This window comes from Phaethon aethereus (genome assembly GCF_964289735.1).
Source record: "Phaethon aethereus genome assembly, chromosome: 25".
NCBI classification, from domain to species: domain Eukaryota; kingdom Metazoa; phylum Chordata; class Aves; order Phaethontiformes; family Phaethontidae; genus Phaethon; species Phaethon aethereus.
The window spans coordinates 1,384,260-1,407,227 of NC_138601.1; the positions used below are offsets into that span (position 1 = coordinate 1,384,260).

Genomic DNA, 22,968 nt, shown 5'->3' on the forward strand with positions numbered 1-22,968 from the left:
CCTCCCGTGACATCCAAACTCTGCTGAGGCCAGTTGGTGGGGATGCCAGCCTCAGTGAGAGGGTGGCAATCTTCCTTAACATGGGGTTCATCACTATGTTTCACCCCCATCCCCACCTCCTGTGTGCGTATCATCTCACCCATGCTGAGGGGCCACTCTACCATAGGCAAGTGTCATAACTTCTCCACCTGCACTGCCTACCTCAAAGTAGTGGCCAGCTATTACATTCCCGTGGTGTCAGGTACCTGAGGGCCTGGATCCCAGAACCCTGTGCACAGCATGGCTGCTGACTTCTGCACCCTCTTGAATCCCCTCATGTGCACCCGGAGGAGTTGGGAGATGAAAGCTGACTTCACCAGGTTGTCTGGTGGGAGGGGGCTGGGCCAGAGTTAGTGGGTATTTTCCCTCTACATCAGACACCTGTGAACTGAGGAAGAGGAGGGAGGATCACGGGCTTGTGAGTCATGATGCCAGCTGGGGGGAGAAGCTGCCTGAGAAAGTGCTGGAAAGGAGGCCTGGGTTTGTTCTTGTGTTTGAGAGAGAGGCAGGATGCATCTGGCTCGAGAGAGCTGCTCTTTCTCTCCCAGAGCACACCCCTCCCAGCAGCACTGATTTCTCCTATTCCACATTCAGCTTCTCCCCTTTTATTTGTTCCCCCTGCCCTGCTCCCACAACCTCCTCCACTGACATCTTCTCTTTAGCATCTCTGTATGCTCCTGACTGCTTCTGCGGGATTTGTCCTGCAAAACAGCAGTCAGGGCTGAGCAGAAAGTAGTTTTTCAGCTTATTTTCTTCTTCGTTGGCTCGGCAGTGGTTGTGGGCAGAGCCCAGGTGCAGCAGGAGCTGTTGGCAGAGACCACTGAAGGCACCAGCATCAGCATCACCTGCTCATTCCCCAACATACAGATCGGTAACTTCATTGCCTGGTACCGTCAGCTCCTGGGCCAAGGCCCCGCGTTCCTGGCGTCAGGACTTAAAGGCTCCAAAGAGCTGCAGGACCCGCCGGGGCGGCTGTCGGTGGTGGCAGACCGGCGGTCCAGCGCCCTGTGGCTTGCCCGATCCCGGCGCGGGGACGCGGCGGTGTATTACTGCGCCGTGAGAGACACGGGGAGAGGAGCCGCGGCTGCGGCCGGGCACGAACCGCCGCGGGCGGGGCCGGGCGTGTGCGGCGGGGCCGGGGACACAGCCCCGGCCGGGCCTGCCAGGGGGCGCTGCCACTCCGCCCGCCGGGGCCACCCAGGGCCCCGGGGCGGTTCCCCCGCCCGGCACCGGCACTGGTACTGGTACTGTTACTGTTACTGGCACCGGTACTGGCACCGGTTACTGGAACTGGTACTGGCACTGGCACCGGTACTGGCACCGGTGCTGGCACTGGTACTGGTACTGGCACTGGCACTGGTACTGCTATCAGCACTAGTACTGGTTTCCTCTGCAGTGGTGCTGTGGCTTTTCCTGACACACCTTTCCACACATTGCAGAGGACCACCCTTATGACCTGAGGAGGCTGTCCTTGAAGGTTGGCCAGCTCTCCTGGGACCCTGTGCGCTCTGGGGCAGTTTCCCAGGGCTTCCTGCCAAGAAGGTAGGTCCCTGCTGAGATTCAGATGTGCTCTTCTGAAGTCCGGGGCAGTAGTCATCCTGCTCAGTCCTCTGAGGATCCTAAGCTCCACAGTCTCATGGTCACTGCAGGCAAGGCTGCCCTTGAACTTTACAGCATCCAACAGCTCCTTTTCATTTGTGAGTAGCAGGTCCAACAGAGCCTCTCCCCTAGTCTCTTCATGGATTGCCTGCATCAAAAATTTGTCTTCCAGACACCCCAGCCATGTCCCGGTGTGCTTGTGCCCAGCCATTTTGGTCCTGCAGCCGATACTGAGGTGGTAAAAATCATCCATGAGCACCAGGGCCTGTGACCGTGAGGCTTTCCCCAACTGCCTGATGAAGGCATCATCGGCCTCCTCTTCTTGAACAGGAGGCGTGTGGCAGACAAGTACCAACAGCAGCACCTGCACCGCAGGGGAAGTGTGAGAGCCTCCCCTGCCATGCTGTCCCCATGCGTACCTCTTCCACGCCTTGTGCTCTCCCCTCTCTTCAGCCTATGGTGGACCTCCCCCTCTATACCGATTTTAAGTCCCCCTCCCTAGTTTAGCAGGCATTTGCAAAGACACTCTTGCCTCACCTTGCCAGACACATTCCACTCCTGAGCAGTAGTCCTCACTCTTCCAAGAGGGGCCTCTGGGGAGAGAAGCCAAAGCTGCTGAGTGCTGCCGCACTCTCCTTCTGCCGTGCACACTGCCCAAATGAGCTCTCAAGGGAGAGTGATTCTCTTCTGATGTGTGTGCCATGCTTTGCTTCTCGGTCTCAGAGAATATAGGTAATTAAGGGGATGTGAATGAAATGAATCAAGATCCCTTCCGGGGCTATGTCCTTCCATAGCTCTGATTCCAAAGACATCCTCATGCAGAGGCTTTTACAGCCCCAACTCACTGCCCTGCAGGGAAGGACCTCATGGAACCATTTTTGTTACCAGCATCATTCATCAGAGTCATAGAGTCATAGAATGGCTGGGGTTGGAAGGGACCTTGAAAGATCCTGGCCATGGGTAGGCACATCTCTCACTGCATCAGGTTGCTCAAAGCCCCATCTAACCTGATCTTGAACACTTCCCATGATGGGGTATCCACTGAGCCTCTGGGCAACCTGTTCCAGTGTCTCACTATCCTCATCAGAAAAAAAATTCTTCCTTGTGTCCAATCTAAAGGTACCCTCGTTCAGATTAAAGTCATTGCCCCTTGTCCTGTCACTAGAGGGCCTGGTAAAACATCTTTCTCTGCTTTTCCTTTAAGCCCCCTTTAAGGCTCTGGTCTCCCCAGAGCCTTCGCCTCTCCAGGCTAAACAACCCCACCTCTCTCAGCCCTTCTTCATAGGAGAGATGTTCCAGCCAACCCTCTGAACATTTTTGTGGCCCACCTCTGGACACATTCTAACAGACTCTACAGAGGCTTCCCACAGTCCATGAAGAGACATGAGCTCACACACAGCACTTAGCTCATCCCAAAGCAGACGCACATAGTAAAGGGGACAAACCATCTCTCTGGAGACGCTGATCCTACAAATACCAGTGGTGGCCCTTGAACTCCCCAGCCGGCATAAGCTCACAGCAGGGCCTACACGCCTGGTCACGTGTGCATGGCTTGCTTCGCCTGTCCCAGCAGAGCCTACAAGCACCGCCATCCCATGGCTAAACCCCATATCCATGCCCACGGTGCTCAGGGACAGGCAGAGAGCAGCGCAAGGGCTTGTGTGTGGGCGAATGGGCTCCAGCTGGGCACATTGCTCTCAGCAGCGGCATCTCCCGCTCTCACCGAGTGCAGGTCAGTCTTCCCCCAGCCACGCTCAACCCTTGGACACAAGACTCTGTCCTTGGATGCAGAAGATGACCCTGTCAAGTCCAACACATGTGCAGTGGCCCTGGACACAGTGTAGACAGCCTCCCTTTGGGTGTCGTGAGTCTTCTCAATTAACTTTAGGTGACTTGAGGTCTAGATTTGTGTGTGTGTGTATGTGTGTTACCTGAGCCAGCTGTTTATTCTGTCTTGAGTGTCCTTCACTGGACTCTTCCAGCATGTGCGATGTGTCCTCCAGCCACACTGAGATGTTTTGCTCCGGAAATGCTTGGGCCTCTCATCCTGTCAGGCAAAAGACGCCGTCACTGGGGACTGTGCCTAGCATAAAGCAGGAAATGAAAAACCAGCCATTCGGGAAGCCAAAGCACAGCCCGTAACCTCAGCTGGGATGTTTTACATTCAAGATGAGCTTGTCAGAAAATAGTCACCTCTACAAGGGATGCCTCTGGCAGCCTGGGGCAGTAAAGCTCCATGATAAAAGGCAGCCCAGCTCCTCGCTCTCTCATCCACTTCTCTTGCCTCCTTCTCCTTGGGAACCAGGTGAGTCTCCTTCTCCCCTTTCTCCAAAAGGAGGTCTCAGCTCAGTGGACCTCTCAGCTGACACCGTCTTTCTCCTGTGGGAAATGTTGGGGCTGCTTGTCACGGGAGAGGGAAGTAGGGAGGTGGTCAGACATGTGTGGAAGTTGGGACTGTATTGAGGTGGCTTCTGGACTCAGGGACTGGTCAGTAGCCACATAGGAGCTGGTGGCTTTTTTGGGCGCTGGCAGGATGAGGCCAAGAAGCCCTCATACATCTCTGCACAGCCTCCACCTCGTGGCCCTGCAGATTTCCTTTGGCTCCCTCATGGTGTGGTGACAGGCTGCTCCTCATGCACCCCATGTTTTGCTTCCTCCCTGCCCTCTCTCCCAGGCGTACCGCGGACCCCAAGACATGTCCTGCTACAACCAGTGCCAGCCGTGCCAGCCCTGCCAGCCTTGTGGCCCAACACCGCTGGCCAACAGCTGCAACGAGCCCTGTGTCAGGCAGTGCCAGAACTCCACCGTTGTGATTGAGCCCCCTCCCGTGGTGGTGACCCTGCCCGGCCCCATCCTCAGCTCCTTCCCGCAGAACACCGTTGTGGGATCCTCCACCTCCGCTGCTGTTGGCAGCATCCTCAGCTGTGACGGTGTCCCCATCAACTCTGGGTGCTGTGACCTCTCCTGCATTACCAGCCGCTACTGTGGCAGCAGCTGCCGCCCCTGCTAAAGATGCTGGAAACAGCACTGGATAAGGCTCCCCAGGAACTCAGAGCATGGTGCTGGACAGAGGATCAAACTTCGTGCCGTTGTTTTAAGAGCAGCTGACCCTTCTATGGCTTGTCCTCCAAGGGCAGACTGTAAGGGACCAGCCCGGGCTTTCTGAAAACATGGCCAATATCCTCCTTTCCTGTCTTCCACTCACCCTTTTTCCTCTCTTTTCTTTGATATCTTGTGCTCCCACCTCCTGCTGTGAGGACCCCAGAAAGCAGCCTGCAGGGACCTGCTAGCCTGTCTCCTTTTGTGGGGCAGGTCCACAGGAAAAGGGAAGGAGATTTCTGGCTGCTCCTGCTGCTCCCCAACACTCTGGACCTCCAGTTGGAGGGACCTCATTTCCCTCTTTAGATGCATTAAAAATTTGCTGCAACACTGCCTGTGTCCCTTAGGTGGTCTTTCCTTCTGCAGACTGCCTGCTGGTGAAGAAAGCCGTTGCTTTGGAGGGGAAATAGGTGGGGGCACAGGGGGACCCTTTGTCATTCCCAGAGGGATTGGAGGGTGGGAGTCACTACAGTGAGTCCTCTTTCAGGCGCTGCCTCTTGAAGCTGAGGAAGACAACCCTAGTCACTCCACAGCCAATGGCCATCACTCCCTGCCTTGCTGTGTCTCTGCTCAGAAGTAGCCCCTTGGCCCTGGAGCACGTCATGTGAACAGGAATCCTGACAAGGGCTGTCCTCCAGAGGGGAACTGTGGGCATGTGGGAGGCCCCCGGGAGGTGAGCAGTCCCACAAGCTCTTGGGGAAGAGTGCTCCTCTTGCTTTGGGTGGAGCTGTGCTGGGCAAGGAGACTCAGAAGAGGATGTTTCCAAAGGATGCATGGAACTGGGAATGGGTAAAAAGCCTTGGGGATGGCTCGCAGTCTTGACTCCCCCTGTCCCTCCCCTCCATCACCTGATCTAAGACCCATGGCCAGCACACCTGGGTATGGGCAGCAGGGACAGCTTCCCCGGGCAGCCCTATCACCCTTCAGCACAGCATCTGGCATGGCCCACCTGTTGGCTACGTGCATAGGGCTGAGGTGGTTACCAGTTAGTACTGGTATCAGCTACAGCGGGAATCCCCTGTCCCAGAGAACCCAACCCCTGCTTGGGTGAAGGCAGGCCCAGGACAGCGACCGGTGGCCAACCACACATGGATGCTCTTTGGTGCCTTGACTTCCCCAAGCACGGAGCAGCTTTCTTCAGGCCCACAAACTCTACAGTCCCGCAAGTGCCAGTCCAGCTCCGGTGTGGAAAGGTGCTGTCTGAGAGCAGATACCCCCACACACCACCAGCACCATAGGACCAGGATGGAGGACAGGGTCATTGCCCTGTGCTGGGTAAGAATGGGGGCACTTCTCCCCAGGTCAGGTTCTGTGGGAGGCAGCGCTGTGTCAAGTTTTAACACAGGAGTGACAAGCATCAAGCCCACTTAGGCCCAAAGCAAGCATAGGTCCCAGCTCTGGCTTGGGCCCTGGCCCAGGGTCTCTATGGGAGCTCAGGCCCAGCACAGGCCTGCCCCAGCTCTGACATACCTGCGCCTGGCCTGGGCTACTATTGTCCTCCTGGCCTCCCAGGAGTTCCCAAGCAGTCACTGGAGGAAGCCTTCACCTTCTTGAGTCCAGCCTTGGCCTGGGCCCCAGCCCCAGCTCCGACCCTGGGGCTGAGACCTTCTGGCCGTAATCTACCTGGTGCCTAGATGATGGCAAAAATCAACAGATGCTTCTGGGGCAGAATGATCTGCTATCTAGGATACAAGTCTGAGATGGACCCGCTGACTCATACTTTGGGGGTGTTCATTGCTCTACATCATGACAAAATCCTTCCAGACAACAACTGAAAATGCTGATGCTTGTCTTTGCTATTCCCTGCCTGCAGTGTATGTCAGTTAAGGAGAACAAGACCAACATCTGAAAAGGACATTGTCCACAGAGCATCTCATTTTCTCTGAAAAACCATGGTAGACCTGATCACAATACACTGATTTGAAAAGTATACAAATTGCAAGTTTTGCTCACTGTCTTTTCTCCTCCTTATATCAAAATGGGTGTAACAAAAGAGAAAGGCTCTGCATTAGGCTGTCTTGAGAGAAGACTAAAATCCATGGTCATTGTTTAATGTAAAAGTGCAGCTGTATTGAAGTTCCACAAACACAGCATTTGGGCTGTGTTTTCTGAGCTGTCGGGGAACCTTTGCTAAGGCTGAAGTCGCCTTTCACTGCCTTGCCGTTGTCCTCAGAGCTGCCTTCATGTCCTTGTTTCTGACGGTACAGGTGAAAGGATTCAGCAGAAGAGTCAGGAGAGTATTGGCGGTGGACTCCACTCTGTTGAGACTAAAGGACGAGAGAGCCATGAGTTTGAGACACATGAAGATGACAGCTCCATGGAGGATGGGGACCACTGTGAGATGGGAGGTGCAAGCAGATAAAGCCTCCAGGTGGCTGAAAGACAAGGGACCATATGGAGAACTGCAAAGGTGATGCAGATGAAGAAAACTGTCTTGAAAAGCAGCGTGCTTTGGGTGATGGGGATGGGCACCAGAAAGCCAAGAGTCTCAATGAGCATTGTATCGGCACAGGCCAGGCTCGGGAGAGGCCCAGCATCACAGTAGAGATGGTCAATGTTGTTCCTGGAGCAGAGAAGGCACTGAACCAGCAGCAGAGGCATCTGGGAGTTGATGACCGCAAAAAGCAGTAGCGATGCTGCTAGGCATAGCAAGAAGCAGAGTATCTTTGTCATGACAGTGATGTAATGCAGCTGTTTGTGTCTGCCAATGTAGCAGCCTAAGGACATTGCTGAGAAGGTTAGAAACTCAGTGACATGCAGGAAGAAGTGGTAAAATGACTGTGACACGCAGCAGGAAACACAAGCGGTTTGTCTTGGTGACAAGGAAAGTCTCCAGTGTTTTGGGGACCATGGTGGTGGTGTTCTGGATCTCCAAGAAGGAGAGCCTGCCGAGGAAGGAATACATCAGGGACTGATCATTTCCCGCAGTGAAAAAGATGAGGCCATTCCCATCAGAGCTGCAAGATACATGGAAAAGATCAGGACAAACAGGACTATGTGCCACCCGGGATGGTCTGGGAAGCCCAGGAGAAGAAATTGAGTCCCAAATATCCTCTTCTTCTTTGCCATGGCTCCAAGATTACAGACGGAGATTATGTCAGAGTGACGTTGCACACTGCAATAAGAGCAGCAGTAACCTTTCAACAGAAAGTCTTTCCCCGGGCCCGATGGCTCCTCTCACGGCCTCAGGTTACCAGTGCCAGTCTCATTCTCCCTCCATTTCCTCTCTCTCGCTTCTTTTATACGGACAGGCATATAAATATCTTGTGTAAGAAACTTATAACTTCAGGACTATAGATTAGGTTATGGTTCAAGAGATATTAGATTGATATTAGATTCTCGTTATCTTGACCAAATACAACCAGAGCTGCTTCAACAGGCCCGGAGTATGTTCTCAGCCTGCTCCTTGTACAGCCCCAACACAGGGCTGGTTTAAAACCCGGCCAAGCTAATCAAGTAGAGACAGTTTAAGCAAAAGATGATGAATTAATAAAATGCAGGTGCTTTATTAGAGAAAGTGATTATAGAATATAGAAACTGTTTGTTTTGGCTAAGTTTTTAATAGAATATCTTGAGGTCTTTCTCGGAATTATGCAAGGCGAAGATTAGTGGAAGAAACAATAAAGGCAACGATGACTCGAGGATGACCCAGAAACTGAAATAAGCATTGGAACAAGAGAAGACGAATTTAACTGCGACAGGGGCTTGTGGTGAACTGTAATAGATGATGAAGTTTGCAGAACTGAAAGGTTGAGTGGAAATTTACAAAGACTTTGGATTTTAGGTAATGGGTTAGGAAAGGTATATAAGCTGTATAGATGCTTTGGTTATTTGCCATTCACTGCGGTGGTGGCCCAACTGTTGTTAATAAAGTTGTTAATAAAGTTGTTAATAGAGTTGTTAATAAAGCAAACCTAGACATACCAACATCTGGTCAATTCGTTTCCTTTCCTTCAATTCGCAGTACAGATTTGGCGACCCAGATGGGACTCTAGGACGCAAGAGGAAGGAAGGTTAGGAAGTTCTCTGGACAAGCCCGTAACCAATACTCACTTCCCGGCAATATCAGGTGAGTTCACCTAAGAGAATTGGGCACAGATGACTCCAGACAACACTGGGAGTAATCTTGTATTTAAACTTGCTAAGGATATTGTAAGTGAATAACTAACGGGAAATTCCCAAGTGAATCCCCGGGAATCTCAGGAATATCTGTAGAGTTGCTTTATTATCCTATGTGTGTGTAACCCATCCGTATTTAACCTATTACACGTGCTTTGCACACAGTGAATTTATCACTGGCAATCTAAAAGAATTTGTCCATCTTTTGCTTCAATAAATCGCACTATTGATTGACTCAGCCGAGTGTGTTGTCTCCGAATGAGACCGTACCTTTGAGTGTGGCCGTGTTAATTCAGGAGGTGTCTGGCTGAGCATGTCGTGTGATGTTAGTAGTGCATCCGGACCCGTGGTAGTCCAACGGAGGTGATGGGCATGACCAGACTACTAACACTGACTTTGGGCATCACTTAGAACCTAAGCTCAGCCGCCCCCAGTCCCTCTGATATCTGAGGATCAGCTGGAATGCGAGGGGTTTTAGTTTCTGCCAAATTGCTCTGCCTCTTAATGCAACAGAAAAATTGGCATCACGGACAGGATTGCCATGGATAAACTGCTGCAAAAATATAACTGTGCCCCTTCCCAGGCTGGGAAGGAGTGGGCCCAACAATTTTGGAAGGATGAAGAAAAAGTGATAGAGCTCATTGAGCAGTGTCAAGCTGTACAAAAGGGTAGAGTGAGAAAAAGCGAAGGTGTTATCATCTATGCAGTTTTAGGAACTTGTTTATCTTGTGGTCAACAAGAAGCTAAGGAAGCCCCTGCTCCCACGCTAGTTTCTAATGTGGAATATACAACTCTGAAATTGGAAAATGAGGTGTTGAAGTCGTCATTAGCTTTTGAAAGGGAGACAGGAGAAAAATTAGGACTCCAAGTTGATAAACTTTTGAGAGAAAAGGGTAAACTTATAAAGGAACATGAAGATCTTGTGGTCCAAAATAGAAATCTTAATCAGCTGTTAGAGTGTGTCAGCTGTTAGATAAAATACCATCTTGTGTTCCAGTTACACAGATTTGCAGATTAATGTGTAAATCAGACCCTGAGACTGGAAGCAGATTTGTGGGGTCTTGTAGCAGTGATGAGGAGATTGGAGAAACCTCTGATTCTGATTCTCAACCTTTGATTAAAAGTGAGACTATTGTTGATGACGATGATAAGGTCCGCACTACTGTGCGTACAATTCCATGGTCACCAGCAGAGTTGATAAACATAGAGGAAAAATTCTCAAGGTGACCAGGAGAGTTAGAGGTTGAGTATTTGTGGCGAGTTTCCCTTGAGGGAAGAAACCAGATTATGTTGAATGAGGAAGACGTAGGAGGCTTTTGGAGGCCAGAAGTGTTTTTAACCACCAACCCAGGGGAGCATAGTTATTCTTTGACCTCACAGGTTGCATTTTGGGCAGGTGGTATAGATCCCCAGCTGAGAGGAGAACCAATGGAAATTAAAGCCACAGGCTATTCTGATCTAGCTGAGGCAGTACAGAAACAGCCTGCATACAAGCTATGTAAGACAGAAATCAGTTTTTTAAATCACCAATGTTAGCCACAATTGACCCACCATGATTAACCCCTCTCATTCGCGGTCTCCCTGATTGTCTCAAGATGTATGTAGGAAACACCCAGGATCATATACAAACCAATGACGCTGGTTGCAGTTAAAAGAACCAGGGTCAAATTGCTAACATACTCACCTGGAGTAACTTTGTACAAGACGTAGATAAGTACTGACGCCGAATGGGTTGGATCGGATCATCCGGTAGAAAACCCGCAGAATATGCCAGGCAAGTTCGCCAAGTACACACCCCCAAACATAAATCAGATTGGAAGTTTAGGCATAAAGCCCTGGACTTGGGGGTACCCTGGTATTTCTGTGCAGTGCCTCTACAGAGAACCACAGAATCTCTGTACATTAATCCAATCTCTTGGCAAAAAGAATGAATTGGCTGTGGAAAATCGTGCAGCTCAACCACCCCCAACCCAAAAGGAAAGTGTGCCTTCTGCCCCAGAATGTAATCCAACTGATATGGCAGAAGTCCAGAAAAAAAACTTCTATCCCTGGGGAGGGCAGGGAGCCACCCTGCCCAGCGGGTATTAGCAATTCAATGGCTCTCTGTTAAAAACTCTGAACCTATTATTGCCATCCCCGTGGGACCCCAGAAAATATTGGTAAATTTTCTCATTGGTACCAGAGCCCAAATGTCAGTAATCACCTAAGAAACAACTCAAACCCTGAACATTAGAGTCAGTCAACACAGGGTTAAATTACAGGAATAGAAGGTGTGGTAAAGGAATGCTCGCTGCCAAGATTTCCCTCTGGTTGCCAGGGGAACAGAGGTTAACCAGGGTGGAGGTACTGGTAGGTGCTGCACACACTGACATTCTAGGATTTGACATGCTGTGTGGGCGGATGTGGAAACTCCCGGACGGGACTGTGTGGAGTTTTGCAGGAATGGAAAAGGAATTCAGCACCAAGAAACTGAGTCTGTTGGAAACATCTATTCCCTTACCCACATGTAAAGTCAGCAATGTTCGGCAATATCCGCTGCCAGCAGCAGTGCTGGCAGGGATTGATGGGATGGTAACAGAATTGGAAGAAAGAAATATCATTAAGAGGACTCATTCGTCTTACAATTTGCCGGTGTGGCCAGTAAAGAAACCAACCGGACAGTGGTGTTTTACAGTAGATTACCAACAGCTAAATGCTAACACCGCACCCCTAACTGCCACAGTTCCAAACATTGCAGAGATAGTGACTCTGATACAGGGAGCCACTCACCCCTGGATGGCTGCTTTAGATGTTAAAGATATGTTTTTCATGATTCCTCTCCTGGAGCAGGATAAAGAGCAATTTGCTTTCACATGGAAAGGGACCCATTGTACTTTTAACCAGCTTCCGCAGGGATGTAAGCACTCCCTCACCATTGTTCACAATGCTTTGGCTAAGGCCCTAGCAGGAGTTTCTGTTTCACCTGGCTGTATGGTTTATCAGTATATCGACAATATCCTGATAGGAGGATGTTGCGTTAAGAGGCAGAGAAATTTGGCAGAAACTAAACCCCCTTGCGTTCCAGTTGATCCTCAGATATCAGAGGGACTTGGGGGCAGCTGAGCTTAGGTTCTGAGTGATGCCCAAAGTCAGCGTTAGTAGTCCGGTTGTGGACTTACAATATTCCCTTTCAGCCCTGGGAGATAACCAATGGCTTGTGTCAAATCTGTTACCTCAGTGGGAGAACTCCTATCCCTGAAGGGAAAAACAGGAGAGGAAATCCAACTAGGGTGCAGAATGATCAATGGATCAACACATGAAAAGGGCACCTATATCTTTTCAGTCTCCTCAAACCCAACAACCATAGAGTATTGTGCCACTGCCAAATGGGATTGTTGGTACAACTTCACTTTGGTTAAACCCATTATTGTGGTTTGTTTCTGGTGGCAGCACAAAATGGGACTGTCATTTAAGTTCAAAATAGATGTAATTTAACCTGACCCCACCACACCAGCCAACCTAGTTTTATATATTCTACCTGAATCACTTTTCAGTGACCCCACAGAAAACACTTTATTACGCAGAGTTAGGGACATATCTGGTGATAACCCCTGGGACCATGCCTTGTTGAGAAACACTTCAAGCACTGGAACACCAGAAAACAAAAAGGATTTAGATCTCTACTGTAGTTATACACGGAGATAAAACATATTTGAGAGACGAATGGGATTGGAGTAACTCCCTCCAGATGGCTACACTCCAAGCCACTCTAGGGCAAAAAATACAAACTGTCTGTCGAGTGGTTAATGGGTCTATTTACCATAGGCCAACCAAAATTAAAGCATATCATACCGACTCTACTAAACCAGAGAACTATAGCACTGAGTGTTACAAAATAATTGAACCAAATTCAGATTGTTGGTACACCTTTACCTTTCCCAAACCTATAATTGTGTACTGTATGTGGGGTTACAGAGGTACAGACTTGTTGTTCGAATTTATGATTGATAAAACATCTGTGCCAATTGAAAGGAACACGAAACCTCTGTCCATATCAGATCTGGAAAATGTAACACCTAGACCTTCTATTTAGCCTAACTCGCTGTGTCTTCAATGTTGGTCTGTACATAATTAAAAACACAGGTCAACAACAAGTGTTGCTTAATCCATCATGTTCCCTCAAGCGGGTGGAATTATCAATGCAAACAAATATCTCCACAATTAAATTTACCTGCTCACCATTCTTGAGTCCGTCTTATGCAGGATGGTCAGCATGGTTACGTGGACGGACTCTCATCTCTCGGAGACAATCAAAGAGAGATGTGACTGGTATCTTGGAAACGGGATTAGATGTCTTAAACAGTATAGATGCAGAAGCACTTGCCAATAAATTGACTGCAGATACCAATGATTTAAACAAATTGAAACACCCCTTACAATCTTCTCTTTCAGCCCTGGAGGATAACTAATGGCTTGTGTCAAATATGTTACCTCAGTGGGGAGAAGCAAACGAAAAGGATCACGAGTTGATTATGAGTGCACTCGATCAAACCCAAAGTGATATATCTCTAGCTCTTGGTTGCATCCAAGCTCAGCTGTGGATGCAATTGACAGCAACTGCAATTATATGAGAAGATGAAGAAGACATCTTGCCCACTGAAATTCAGAAAGTAATTTGGGACAACCCTGCTGTCGTGGTTTAGCCCCAGCCAGCAACTACGCACCACGCAGCCGCTCGCTCACTCCCCCACGGTGGGACGGGGGAGAGAATCGGAAGAGTAAAAGTGAGGAAACTCATGGTTTGAGATAAAGACAGTTTAATAAGTAAAGCAAAAGCCGTGCACGCAAGCAAAGCAAAACAAGGAATTTCTCACCACTCCCCATGGGCAGGCAGGTGTTCAGCCATCTCCAGGGAAGCAGGGCTCCGTCACGCGTAATGGTTTCTTGGGAAGACAGACGCCATAACTCCAAACGTCCCTCCACCCCTTCCTTCTTCTTTGTCCCAGCTTTATATACTGAGCATGACGTTATATGGTATGGAATATCTCTTTGGCCAGCCTGGGTCAGCTGTCCCAGCTGTGTCCCCTCCCAGCTTCCCGTGCACCCCCAGCCTGCTCGCTGCAGGCCAGCACAAGAAGCTGGACTGTCCTTGACTACTTAGCAACAACTCAAAACATCAGCACCTTATCAACATTTTCTCATCCCAAATCCAAAACATAGCCTCATGCTAGCTTCTATGAAGAAAATTAACTCTACCCTGGCTGAAACCAGGACACCTGCTGAATTTGAGAAAGAATTCCAGTCCTGGTGGTACCTAGTTAACTTCACCTACAGCTCTACTGATGAGAAAGCCACAGCTTTTGTGCTGATGATACGCAATGCTTTGGTATATACCATATACCAAATCATTTTGCTGGGAATAAATTACATGAAACTATACTTTACCCCATAGAACATAGAGTGTGGACTCAGCAAAATAAAGATAAATGGCAAACTATTGATGCTGATGCATGTGCCATGTGAGAACAACAAGGGTTCATCTGTGAAAGTAATACCATCAAAGCCCAAGACATCTGTCTCAATGCAGAGCAAAGTATTTGTCATTTTGAAATACATCCCAATGAAACTCTAGAAACAGTACTTATAGATACGGGGAAGGGATGTATTTGTCTTAGAACCACATGTGATTTCCTATTAGATACCATAGATACCAGTATCTATGGTATCTAACAGGATAGATACCAGTAATTATTCTAATACTTGTGTTTGTAATTTTGCTAATATTAGAGGATGTGACTTCAACCATTCAGTGCCTGTTGTGACTTACCACTTGCTACAATCCAACTACATGTTGTTTCGAAATCTGTTACCTGTCATTATTGGGATGAATCTCACATTGGTGAGAAAATTCCTGCAACATGAAGACCTAAGGTCGTTGTTAGAGAAAGTGCAAGAAAATGGACAAAAGACTCTAGTTACTGTCCATCATGATGTCAAAGAAATATGCCAGGCACTGGAAAGAGTGAAGAAAGGTGGAGAACACAAATGGTGGGACAGTCTTTTTGGATGGTCACCGACTTCTACGGGACTCTTCAATAAGATATTATATCCTGTCATTGTTTTGTTATCATTTAATATTTTGTGTTTTATTTTAATAATCATTTTGTATGTTACATTTTGGAGATGCTTACCTCATCCAGTATCCCCACAGGATGCGTATGTATTCAATAATCCTTGCAATAAGAATGCATGTGACACTCCTCATTTATCTTAAAAAAAAAATCATGAAGCTTGAGTGACTATAGTCACGGGGTGGATAATGTGGAATAATCCCATAATGTGGGGGTGACTTAGAAATCAAACTTATATTCATGCTCTAAGAACAGCATTGAAGCAGGGTGGAACGCAGCTAATGCACAACAAGTCTGTACCATGGCAATTCCCTAAGCAACCCCAGATGTTGGCAACATCAGGGCAACTTGGTGTGCTGACTCTGGGAGAAATTGCATGGAGGGCGGAGAGAAGTGGAGATGTTGCAGCCACGCTCTGTGATAACAAGGGAATCTAAAGGTACGCAGTATAATTAATTAGCTGGACATTCGATGCCCTGGGTCAGCAGTCTGTTAACTTTTGATGAAATGCTGTACTGGAAGTGAACTTTGCTTATTATAATCTCACTATAATACTAAAATGCACACCCATCTCAAAAGTTACCCACCTCCCAAGGTGTGACCACCCCTCAAGGAGCTGGCGCGCTGAATTTTTCCTAGTCTATGCCTTTAAACACAAAGCAAGAGGATTTTGGACCAATCTTGATAAAGGCACGTATGACCTGAGTCACTCAAGCTCCACCTGCAAAGTAAAACACTATAAAATAGTTTGAGAAGGGGTGAGTGTCAGGGAAGATACCATCGATGTCAGGGAATATACCATTGCAGGAATGACTCCATTCTCCTGACCTTTAGGATCCATTGACAGGCTGAGCCTCTCTTCCCCCTCACTGGGACGCCTTTGGGTAAGATTTGAACACTCAGCTATTCTAAGTGAATAATCTCTAGAGTTGCTTTATTACCCCACGTGTGTGTAACCAGGACATATTTAACCTATTGCACGTGCTTTGCACACAGTGAATTTATCACTGGCAATCTAAAAGAATTTGTGCATCTGTTGCTTCAATAAATCACACTATTGATTGACTCAGCCGAGTGTGTTGTCCCTGAATGTGACCGTACCTCTGAGTGTGGCCATGTTAATTCAGGAGGTGTCTGGCTGAGCAGGTCATGTGATGTTAGTAGTGGATCTGGACCTGTGATAGTCCAATGGAGGTGTTGGGCAGAACCAGACTACTAACGCTGACTTTGGGCATCATTCAGACACCAAGCTCAGCTGCCCCCAGCTGAGGGGATCTGAGAATATCTGAGGATCAGCTGGAATGCGAGGGGGTTCAGTTTCTGCCAAATTGCTCTGCCTCTTAATGCAACAGAGTGGCAGAAACAACGTGTGATGAACTGACCACAACCTCTGTTCCCCATCCCATTGCACCGCTCAGGGGGGAGGAGGTAGAAAATCAGGAGTGAAATTGAGCCCGGGAAGAAGGGACGGGTGGGGGGAAGGTGTTTTAAGATTTGGTTTGTGTTCTCATTATCCTACTCTGATTTTGACCGGCAATAAAGTAAACTAATCTCCCCAAGTTGAGTCTGTTTTGCCCATGACAGTAACTGGGGAATGATCTCTCCCCATCCTTATCTTGACCCACAAGCTTCTCATTATATTTTCTCTCCCCTGTCCAGCTGAGAAGGGGAGTGATAGAGCAGCTTGGTGGGCATCTGGCATCTAGCCAAGGTCAACCCACCACACTAGCCTACCCTGTGAATCGCAAGTAGTCTCTCACTGCCCAAGAGCAAAGAGGTAATGACTCTCCTCAGGGCACAAGGTTGCCAGGGGTTAGCATTCTGGTGTGTCCTTACGATCTACCATTTTTCAAAATTGTGCCTTTCCTTGGCAGAAGTGTGCCTCATTCCACAACACATTCAAGGCCAAGGGCAGGAGGGGTTACTAGAGGTGAGCTGGAGACATACACATCCAATGTCTCCTGTCTTGTCCACACCACCAGGAAATCCACCTATGGCCAGAGGCTTCAGGCTGTGTCCAAACATTACCCAAAAATGTACCATTTGGTTAATTCAGAAGAGGTAACATGGCTGGCATTAAATATTTTTTCTTTCAATTTGATTTGGCAGATTGGGATTAGCTCAACCGTTACATTAATGATGCAATACCCAAAAATAAAACCCACAATCCCCAGATCCTAAGGCAATAGACATCCACCTAGTAACCCTTGTGAGCTGTGGTCTACAGTCTTTGGAAACCCCAAATTTATTCTCACTAAAAACCCACATTATTTTCCCAATTTTGTAATATTATTCCACAGTTTATTGTCAGTGTTAAGCTGATGGCAACAGGGTATGGGGTTGTGGGGGCATCATAGGAAGTTGAGCTTTCCAGAGTTCCATGACCCTCTGCCTCCACACACATTACACAACAGATTCAAGTCATTGGCTCACCTCTATTTTTCATGTTCATGTCACTGTATCTGGCTCGCTGCATCTGTTCATGTCCACTGAATTTATGGTAAGGTCATATGGCTTCATTATTAATGCCCACATCTAGGTATTCTTTCCTATGATACTTGAAAATTTCTTTCTAGACCTCCCTCCTCATCTCAAGGTGATGATTAAAATACTGGCATCCCTGAAGCATCCACGATCCTATGGGTGCAGATAAGGAACTCCCAAAGATACTGTTGTGTTTGAAATAGGGTCACAGGCACACCAGGGCCCATCAGGCTAGGTGAGGTTCCCCTCACACCATGCCCATTGTTCTGCTACTGGGTACCCTCTTGTCCTCAAGTTGAAGGGACTGTGACCTGTGGATGAGTCCACATGAGAGCAGGACACCCCAAAGCATCTGTGGCCGTGCATAAGCCCATGCCAGAGCAGGTATATCTCGAAGCATCTGTGGCCCTGGTTACGTCACTGCCGCAGCAAATATACGTCTAAAGGGATTGTGGCCAAAGGATAAGTCCACGCTGGAGAAGGTACATCTTAAAGCATCTGTGGCCATGGATAAGTCTATGCCGCAGCAAGTAGACCCCTGAAGAGGCTGTGGCTCATAGATAAGGCCACACTACAGCAGGTACACCCCTATAGGACAGTGGTCTGAGGATGAGTCCATGCCAAAGTAGGGCCAAGGGGATGACTTCATTCATGTGTTAAACTCTCACATGATCCAAAGGGACCGGGGGGGGACTTGTAACAGATATACCTTTAAATGATTAAAACCCATGATTTGAGTTATGGGAATGTTATAGGAAGCACTATAGCAGGCCCAACTTGACCCAATGGAGGACAACCCTCACAAGAAGCAGTGCAAGTGCATCAATGATCCAACATAAGCTGGCTTTGCTGCCCAGTAACTCCATGCAACACATAACTTCTCTTGTCCTCACTGACCACCATAACAAGTGGACCTCAAAGTGATGGACTAAATGAACTCAACTGATATTTTCTGGTCATTTTATAGGCACCTTTGAAGGTGCTTGCCAGCTGCTGTACAGAGACAGGGCGCTCTCCTTGAAATGGCAGCCCCTCCAATTTGTGGGGGTGGCAACTGGGGAGTTATGGTATGAAAAGGTATGGAGAGGTCACAAAGAGGAGGCGCTATTCTGTTGGGGGATCGTTGCTAAAATCCATGGCTGATCAGTTATGCGGAACAGACAGCTGTTCCCTGTGGGACATGGTTGACAATCTTTCTACCACTCGCAGTGTGCTGCCTTCTCCTCCTCCACACAAAATGTACCCGGTGCCATGAGTGGTGGCTTGCGCCCAGTGGCCTTCTCTCAGGTAAGAAAGACAGGCTTACCGTGTGGGCACAAAGCCCTGGGAGGATGGAAGCAGAGCTGAATGTGCCGAGAAGTGCTGGATGGAGAGGGCGAGGTGAGGATTGGGATTGGCGTCACCACGCAGGGGAAAAGCAGCACTGCTCGGCGTGAATGTGTGCTCTGACAAAGACGCCGCCCTGTCGCTGGCTGTGCGCGGGCTGGCCAGAGAAGTTGCCCGGGGAGCCTTTGGCCCTGCTGGCGATGGCTGCGAGGGTTGTGTCCCCGTCCGCCTCCTTTGTCTCCTTCTGCCTGAGCACTGCAGTTCCAGTTCTGGGAACTGCCAGCAGGTTCCTACCTGCCTGTCTTAGGTGCACGGCCCCCCTTGGGCAGCCTGGCCTGGAGTTTTACAAGCGGCAGCAGTCTACGAGCGCGTGTGGGTGCCTGCGAGGATGTTCAGGGCCCTTGGCACCCAGAGGATTTTGAAAGGCCGAGCTGCGGCTTGGCTGCCCCAGTTGGAGGCTCAGAGCGCTGGAAAACCTGGTTCTGGCACCGGGGAGCCTGGCGCCCAGCAGAGGGGGCCGCTTGATTCCCTGAGTTTGGCCCGGCCAGTGCTTTAACCGCCAGGCAGTGTGAGTAGAAAGGCTCCCTGGGGCAGAGGTGTGGGATCCCAGACAGCCCTCAGAGCGTTTTGTTGCACCCTTTGGAACCTTGAGGTTTGGAGGCGGCTTTGAGCTGGCAGCGGGAGGAGAGCACACGAGCTGGCAAGCTTCAGCTCCCACTTGCCTGGGAGCTCCCTGGGCACTCTGTTGAGCGGAGAGCGTGACACAGTCCAGGTTTTCCCAGCGGCAGCCTTGGTGGGACTGGCGGAGGCTGGTGACGCAGGGGTGTCAGGCTGGGCAGGAGCAGGGTGGCGGGTCGGTGGGACTGGCAGCGCTGGAGGGGGAAGAGGAGAGTCCTGACTCTCTGGCAAAACCAGGAGCTCTCCTTCCTGGGGGGTGGAGGCCGCAGATGGCACGTGGCAGAGGATGGGAGACGTATTGTGAGCAACGGGCGTGAAACGGGGAGCAAGACTCCACACATCTCTCTTGCAGACAACGCAAATCCTCCTGTGTACTGTTTCTGCATGCATGCCTAGAGAGACTCAGAGAGTGAGCTGTTCAGGAAACAGACCACACCTGCACTTAGAAACTCTGCCTCTTCCAGCTGTGCTGGACGAAATGCTGGCAGCCTGACTGGGGATAGACCAGATCCCCACAAGACCGAAGAAGAAGGTTAAGTCAGCGCAGGGAGAGCTGAAACGCTGCGGGAGCAACAGCTTGTAGTAGGAAGCCACAAAGGGAGGTGGGCGAGGCATAGCCCTCCTCTCCTCCTCGGCTGAGGGAGAGAGAGGTTGTAGCTGGAGGTGTCTTGTTGCCAGAGGTGTCTTGTTGCCAGAGGTGCACCCGGGAGAGATGGCAGGGAGGAGCACAGGGGCGTGTGAGGAGCAACCTGTCATGCAACCACCAGCACCACCAGCACCACTACCCCTGCGACAGAGACAGGGGCCCTCCTGAAGCAAGAGCCGCCTGCCAGGGAGAGCGCACGGGTGCGGCTGGGTGCAGCAGCAGCTCCCAGTGCCGCTGCCATCCCCAGCGCAGCTGGGGAGATGGACTCCTCACGCGGGCACTGGTTGGGCTCCTCATCACCTGCAGGACGTGCTGCAAGGCTGAGCAGGGCGTTTGTGTGCGGGGATGCAGCGAGGCAGGCCCTGACGGCTGCTGGCTCTGCGGGAGCCGGGGACATGTTCCTCAGCTGCAAGGGACAGCGTCTTGAAAGGAGCCCACCGGCTGTGTCTCAGCCTGCCCTTCCTGCGGGAATGCCGATGGCTCTCCTTTGTGCCTGCAAGATGTCCCCAGAGCGACACCTTTCTCTCTGGCAGCTGGGGAGAGCGTCCCGAGAGAGAAGGACCACGCAGAGGCCCAGGCTGGGATGCAGCAGAACTTTAATGAGTGGAAAGAGGGAAAGGAGGCCCTCTGCGTGGGGGCCATGGGGCAGGGAGCACCAGGGGTACCTAGGAGTCTTTGCCCCTTGGCCAGGGTGCAGTTTGCACCGGGCGTCTGCCGGCCTGGCTGCCCGCCCGCCCGCCCCTGAGAGGGAGAGCAGCAGCGGGTCCTTCCTCGGCTGGGGCTTAGCAGGGGCTCACAGCCCAGGGGAGCAGCAGACAACAGAGAGAGGAGAGAGAAAGAAGAGAGGGAGAAACAGGCAAGTTAGACAAGGGCCATGTCTTCAGAGAGCCCAGGCGCGCCTCTTCCTGCCTTCCTTTGCAGGTGGAGCCATGGATGCTCAGCCCCCCTGAAAGCGATTGCCAGGAGCTCCGTGCTCAGTCCGTTAGCGTCTTCCGGGTTCCTGGGGGTCCTTCTGTGGGGCCGCCTGCGGCAGCTTTAGCAGGGGAGGCATGTTCTGCCGCAGTAGCGGCTGCCGATGCAGGAGAGGTCACAGCAGCCGGAGTTGATGGGCACTCCCTGACAGCTGAGGATGCTGCCAACGGCAGCGGAGGTGGACGATCCCACAACGGTGTTCTGCGGGAAGGAGCTGAGGATGGGGCCGGGCAGGGTCACCACCACGGGGGAGGGCTCGATGACGACGGTGGAGTTCTGGCACTGCCTGACACAGGGCTCGTTGCAGCTGTTGGCCAGCGGCGTCGGGCAGCAGGGCTGGCAGGGCTGGCAGGGCTGGCAGGGCTGGCAGGGCAGGCACTGGTTGTAGCAGGACATGTCTCGGGGCTGGAGGTGCACCTGGGGGAGAGGGCAGGGAGGAGCACGGGGGCACGTGAGGAGCAGCGTGTCCACCCGCCTCGAGGGAGCCAAGGCACAGGCTGTGCAGGGAGGCCCACGCGCCTCTTTGCCTGTCCCCCCGGGCACCGAGCACAGCGAGGCAGGCCCAGGAGAGCTCTTTCCTAGCCAAGAGCCCAAGAGTCCCCTCAGCCCAGACCCAGCCCCTCTCCACGCCAGACCTTCTCCCCGCTCCCCCTGACAGGACAGGCAGCCCCAAGTCCCAGTATAGCGCAGAGCTTCCAACTCACTTGCTTCCGCAGGAGAAGGAGAAGAAGGGGCGCGAAGCGGATGGGAGAGTGAAGAGCTGCAATGGCTTTTATACTGGTGCTGCACTGCCCCAGGTCCAGAGGAAGCCTCTGTGGAAGCAATAATTTTCCGAGAAGCTCATCTGAAATGCAAAACATGCCAGCTAATGATACGGGCTGTGTGTTGGTTTCCTGCACGGCTGCCTTTTCATTTCCTTGTTTGGCCGCACCCGCTCCCCCTTGAAGGCTCCTTTTCGGTGCTGGGGTGGGAGGCCCAAGGATTTTTGGGACAGGAGCGCATCGGTGCCGGCAGAGGACGAGTCCCAAGTGCCGGAGGGATTGCGTGCAGGCTGGGGACATTGGCCTGGGGCACTCGAGTGGGCTGGTTTGCAGCCCCATTGGCAGGAAGGGCCCTGATGCTCCTGGCCCTGCTATCCTCGCCTGGGTGCCAAGGGGCTCCCGAGTGGGATGATGTGCCACGTTGTCCCCTTTCTCCCACCCTCCAAGCTCTCTGATGGTCACTGGCCGTTGCCTCTGCCGGCAGGTGGTCAGAGCTGCCGCTTTTGACACTCTTCCTCCTAAGGCCGCTCTGAGGAGGCCTTGGTGCGCCTGTTGGGCCTCCTCCACCCTCTGGGCTCTCTGTGCCGGTCCCCTGCTGATGCCAACACCACCAGTGTGTCTGGGGCCTTGTGCTGCCCCAGGGTGCTCCAGTCCTGCCCCGCAAAGGGGCTTCCCCGTGCCTTCTGGGGCGAGTCCACCGTTGCCCATGCGTAGGCAGGGGTGCTTGCTGACTTGCCCTTGCGTGCATACTGGGGCAGTGCAAAAGGAAATTCCACACGGGCATGAGGGACAACTCCTCTACTCCGAGGCTGGCCGAGCCCGGCAGACGTTGCCCAGGCAGTCTGTGGAGTCTCCGTCCTTGGAGATATTCAGAACCACACCAGGCAGTGTCCTGACATCAACCTGCTCTGCTTGACCCTGCGCTGAGCAGGAGGGCTGGCCCTGACTAGCTCCAGAGGCGCCTTCCAGCCCCATCGATTCTTGGATTCTGGGCCTCGGTGATCGGCCCCTCATTGATCCTGATGCTCAAGATGCCACTGGGCTTCCTACCTGTGGAGGAGATGATACGCTCCTTTGTCAGCCGTGTGGCCCGGCTCTTCTTGCTTCCACCAGAGCGCCTGCGCTGAGATCTTCC

At 51.2% G+C, this 22,968-nt stretch overlaps 1 protein-coding gene across 1 annotated transcript; it reads right to left on the bottom strand.

Annotated features, from left to right (window-relative positions):
* Positions 1–19,921: 19,921 nt before the first annotated feature.
* On the bottom strand, positions 19,922–21,850 carry LOC309413563 (feather keratin Cos2-3-like). Its single transcript, XM_082010735.1, has one exon. It carries the CDS (start codon positions 21,466–21,468, stop codon positions 21,136–21,138), a length of 333 nt encoding a protein of 110 aa, XP_081866861.1. The 5' UTR covers positions 21,469–21,850; the 3' UTR covers positions 19,922–21,135.
* Between the last annotated feature and the right edge of the window lie 1,118 nt (positions 21,851–22,968).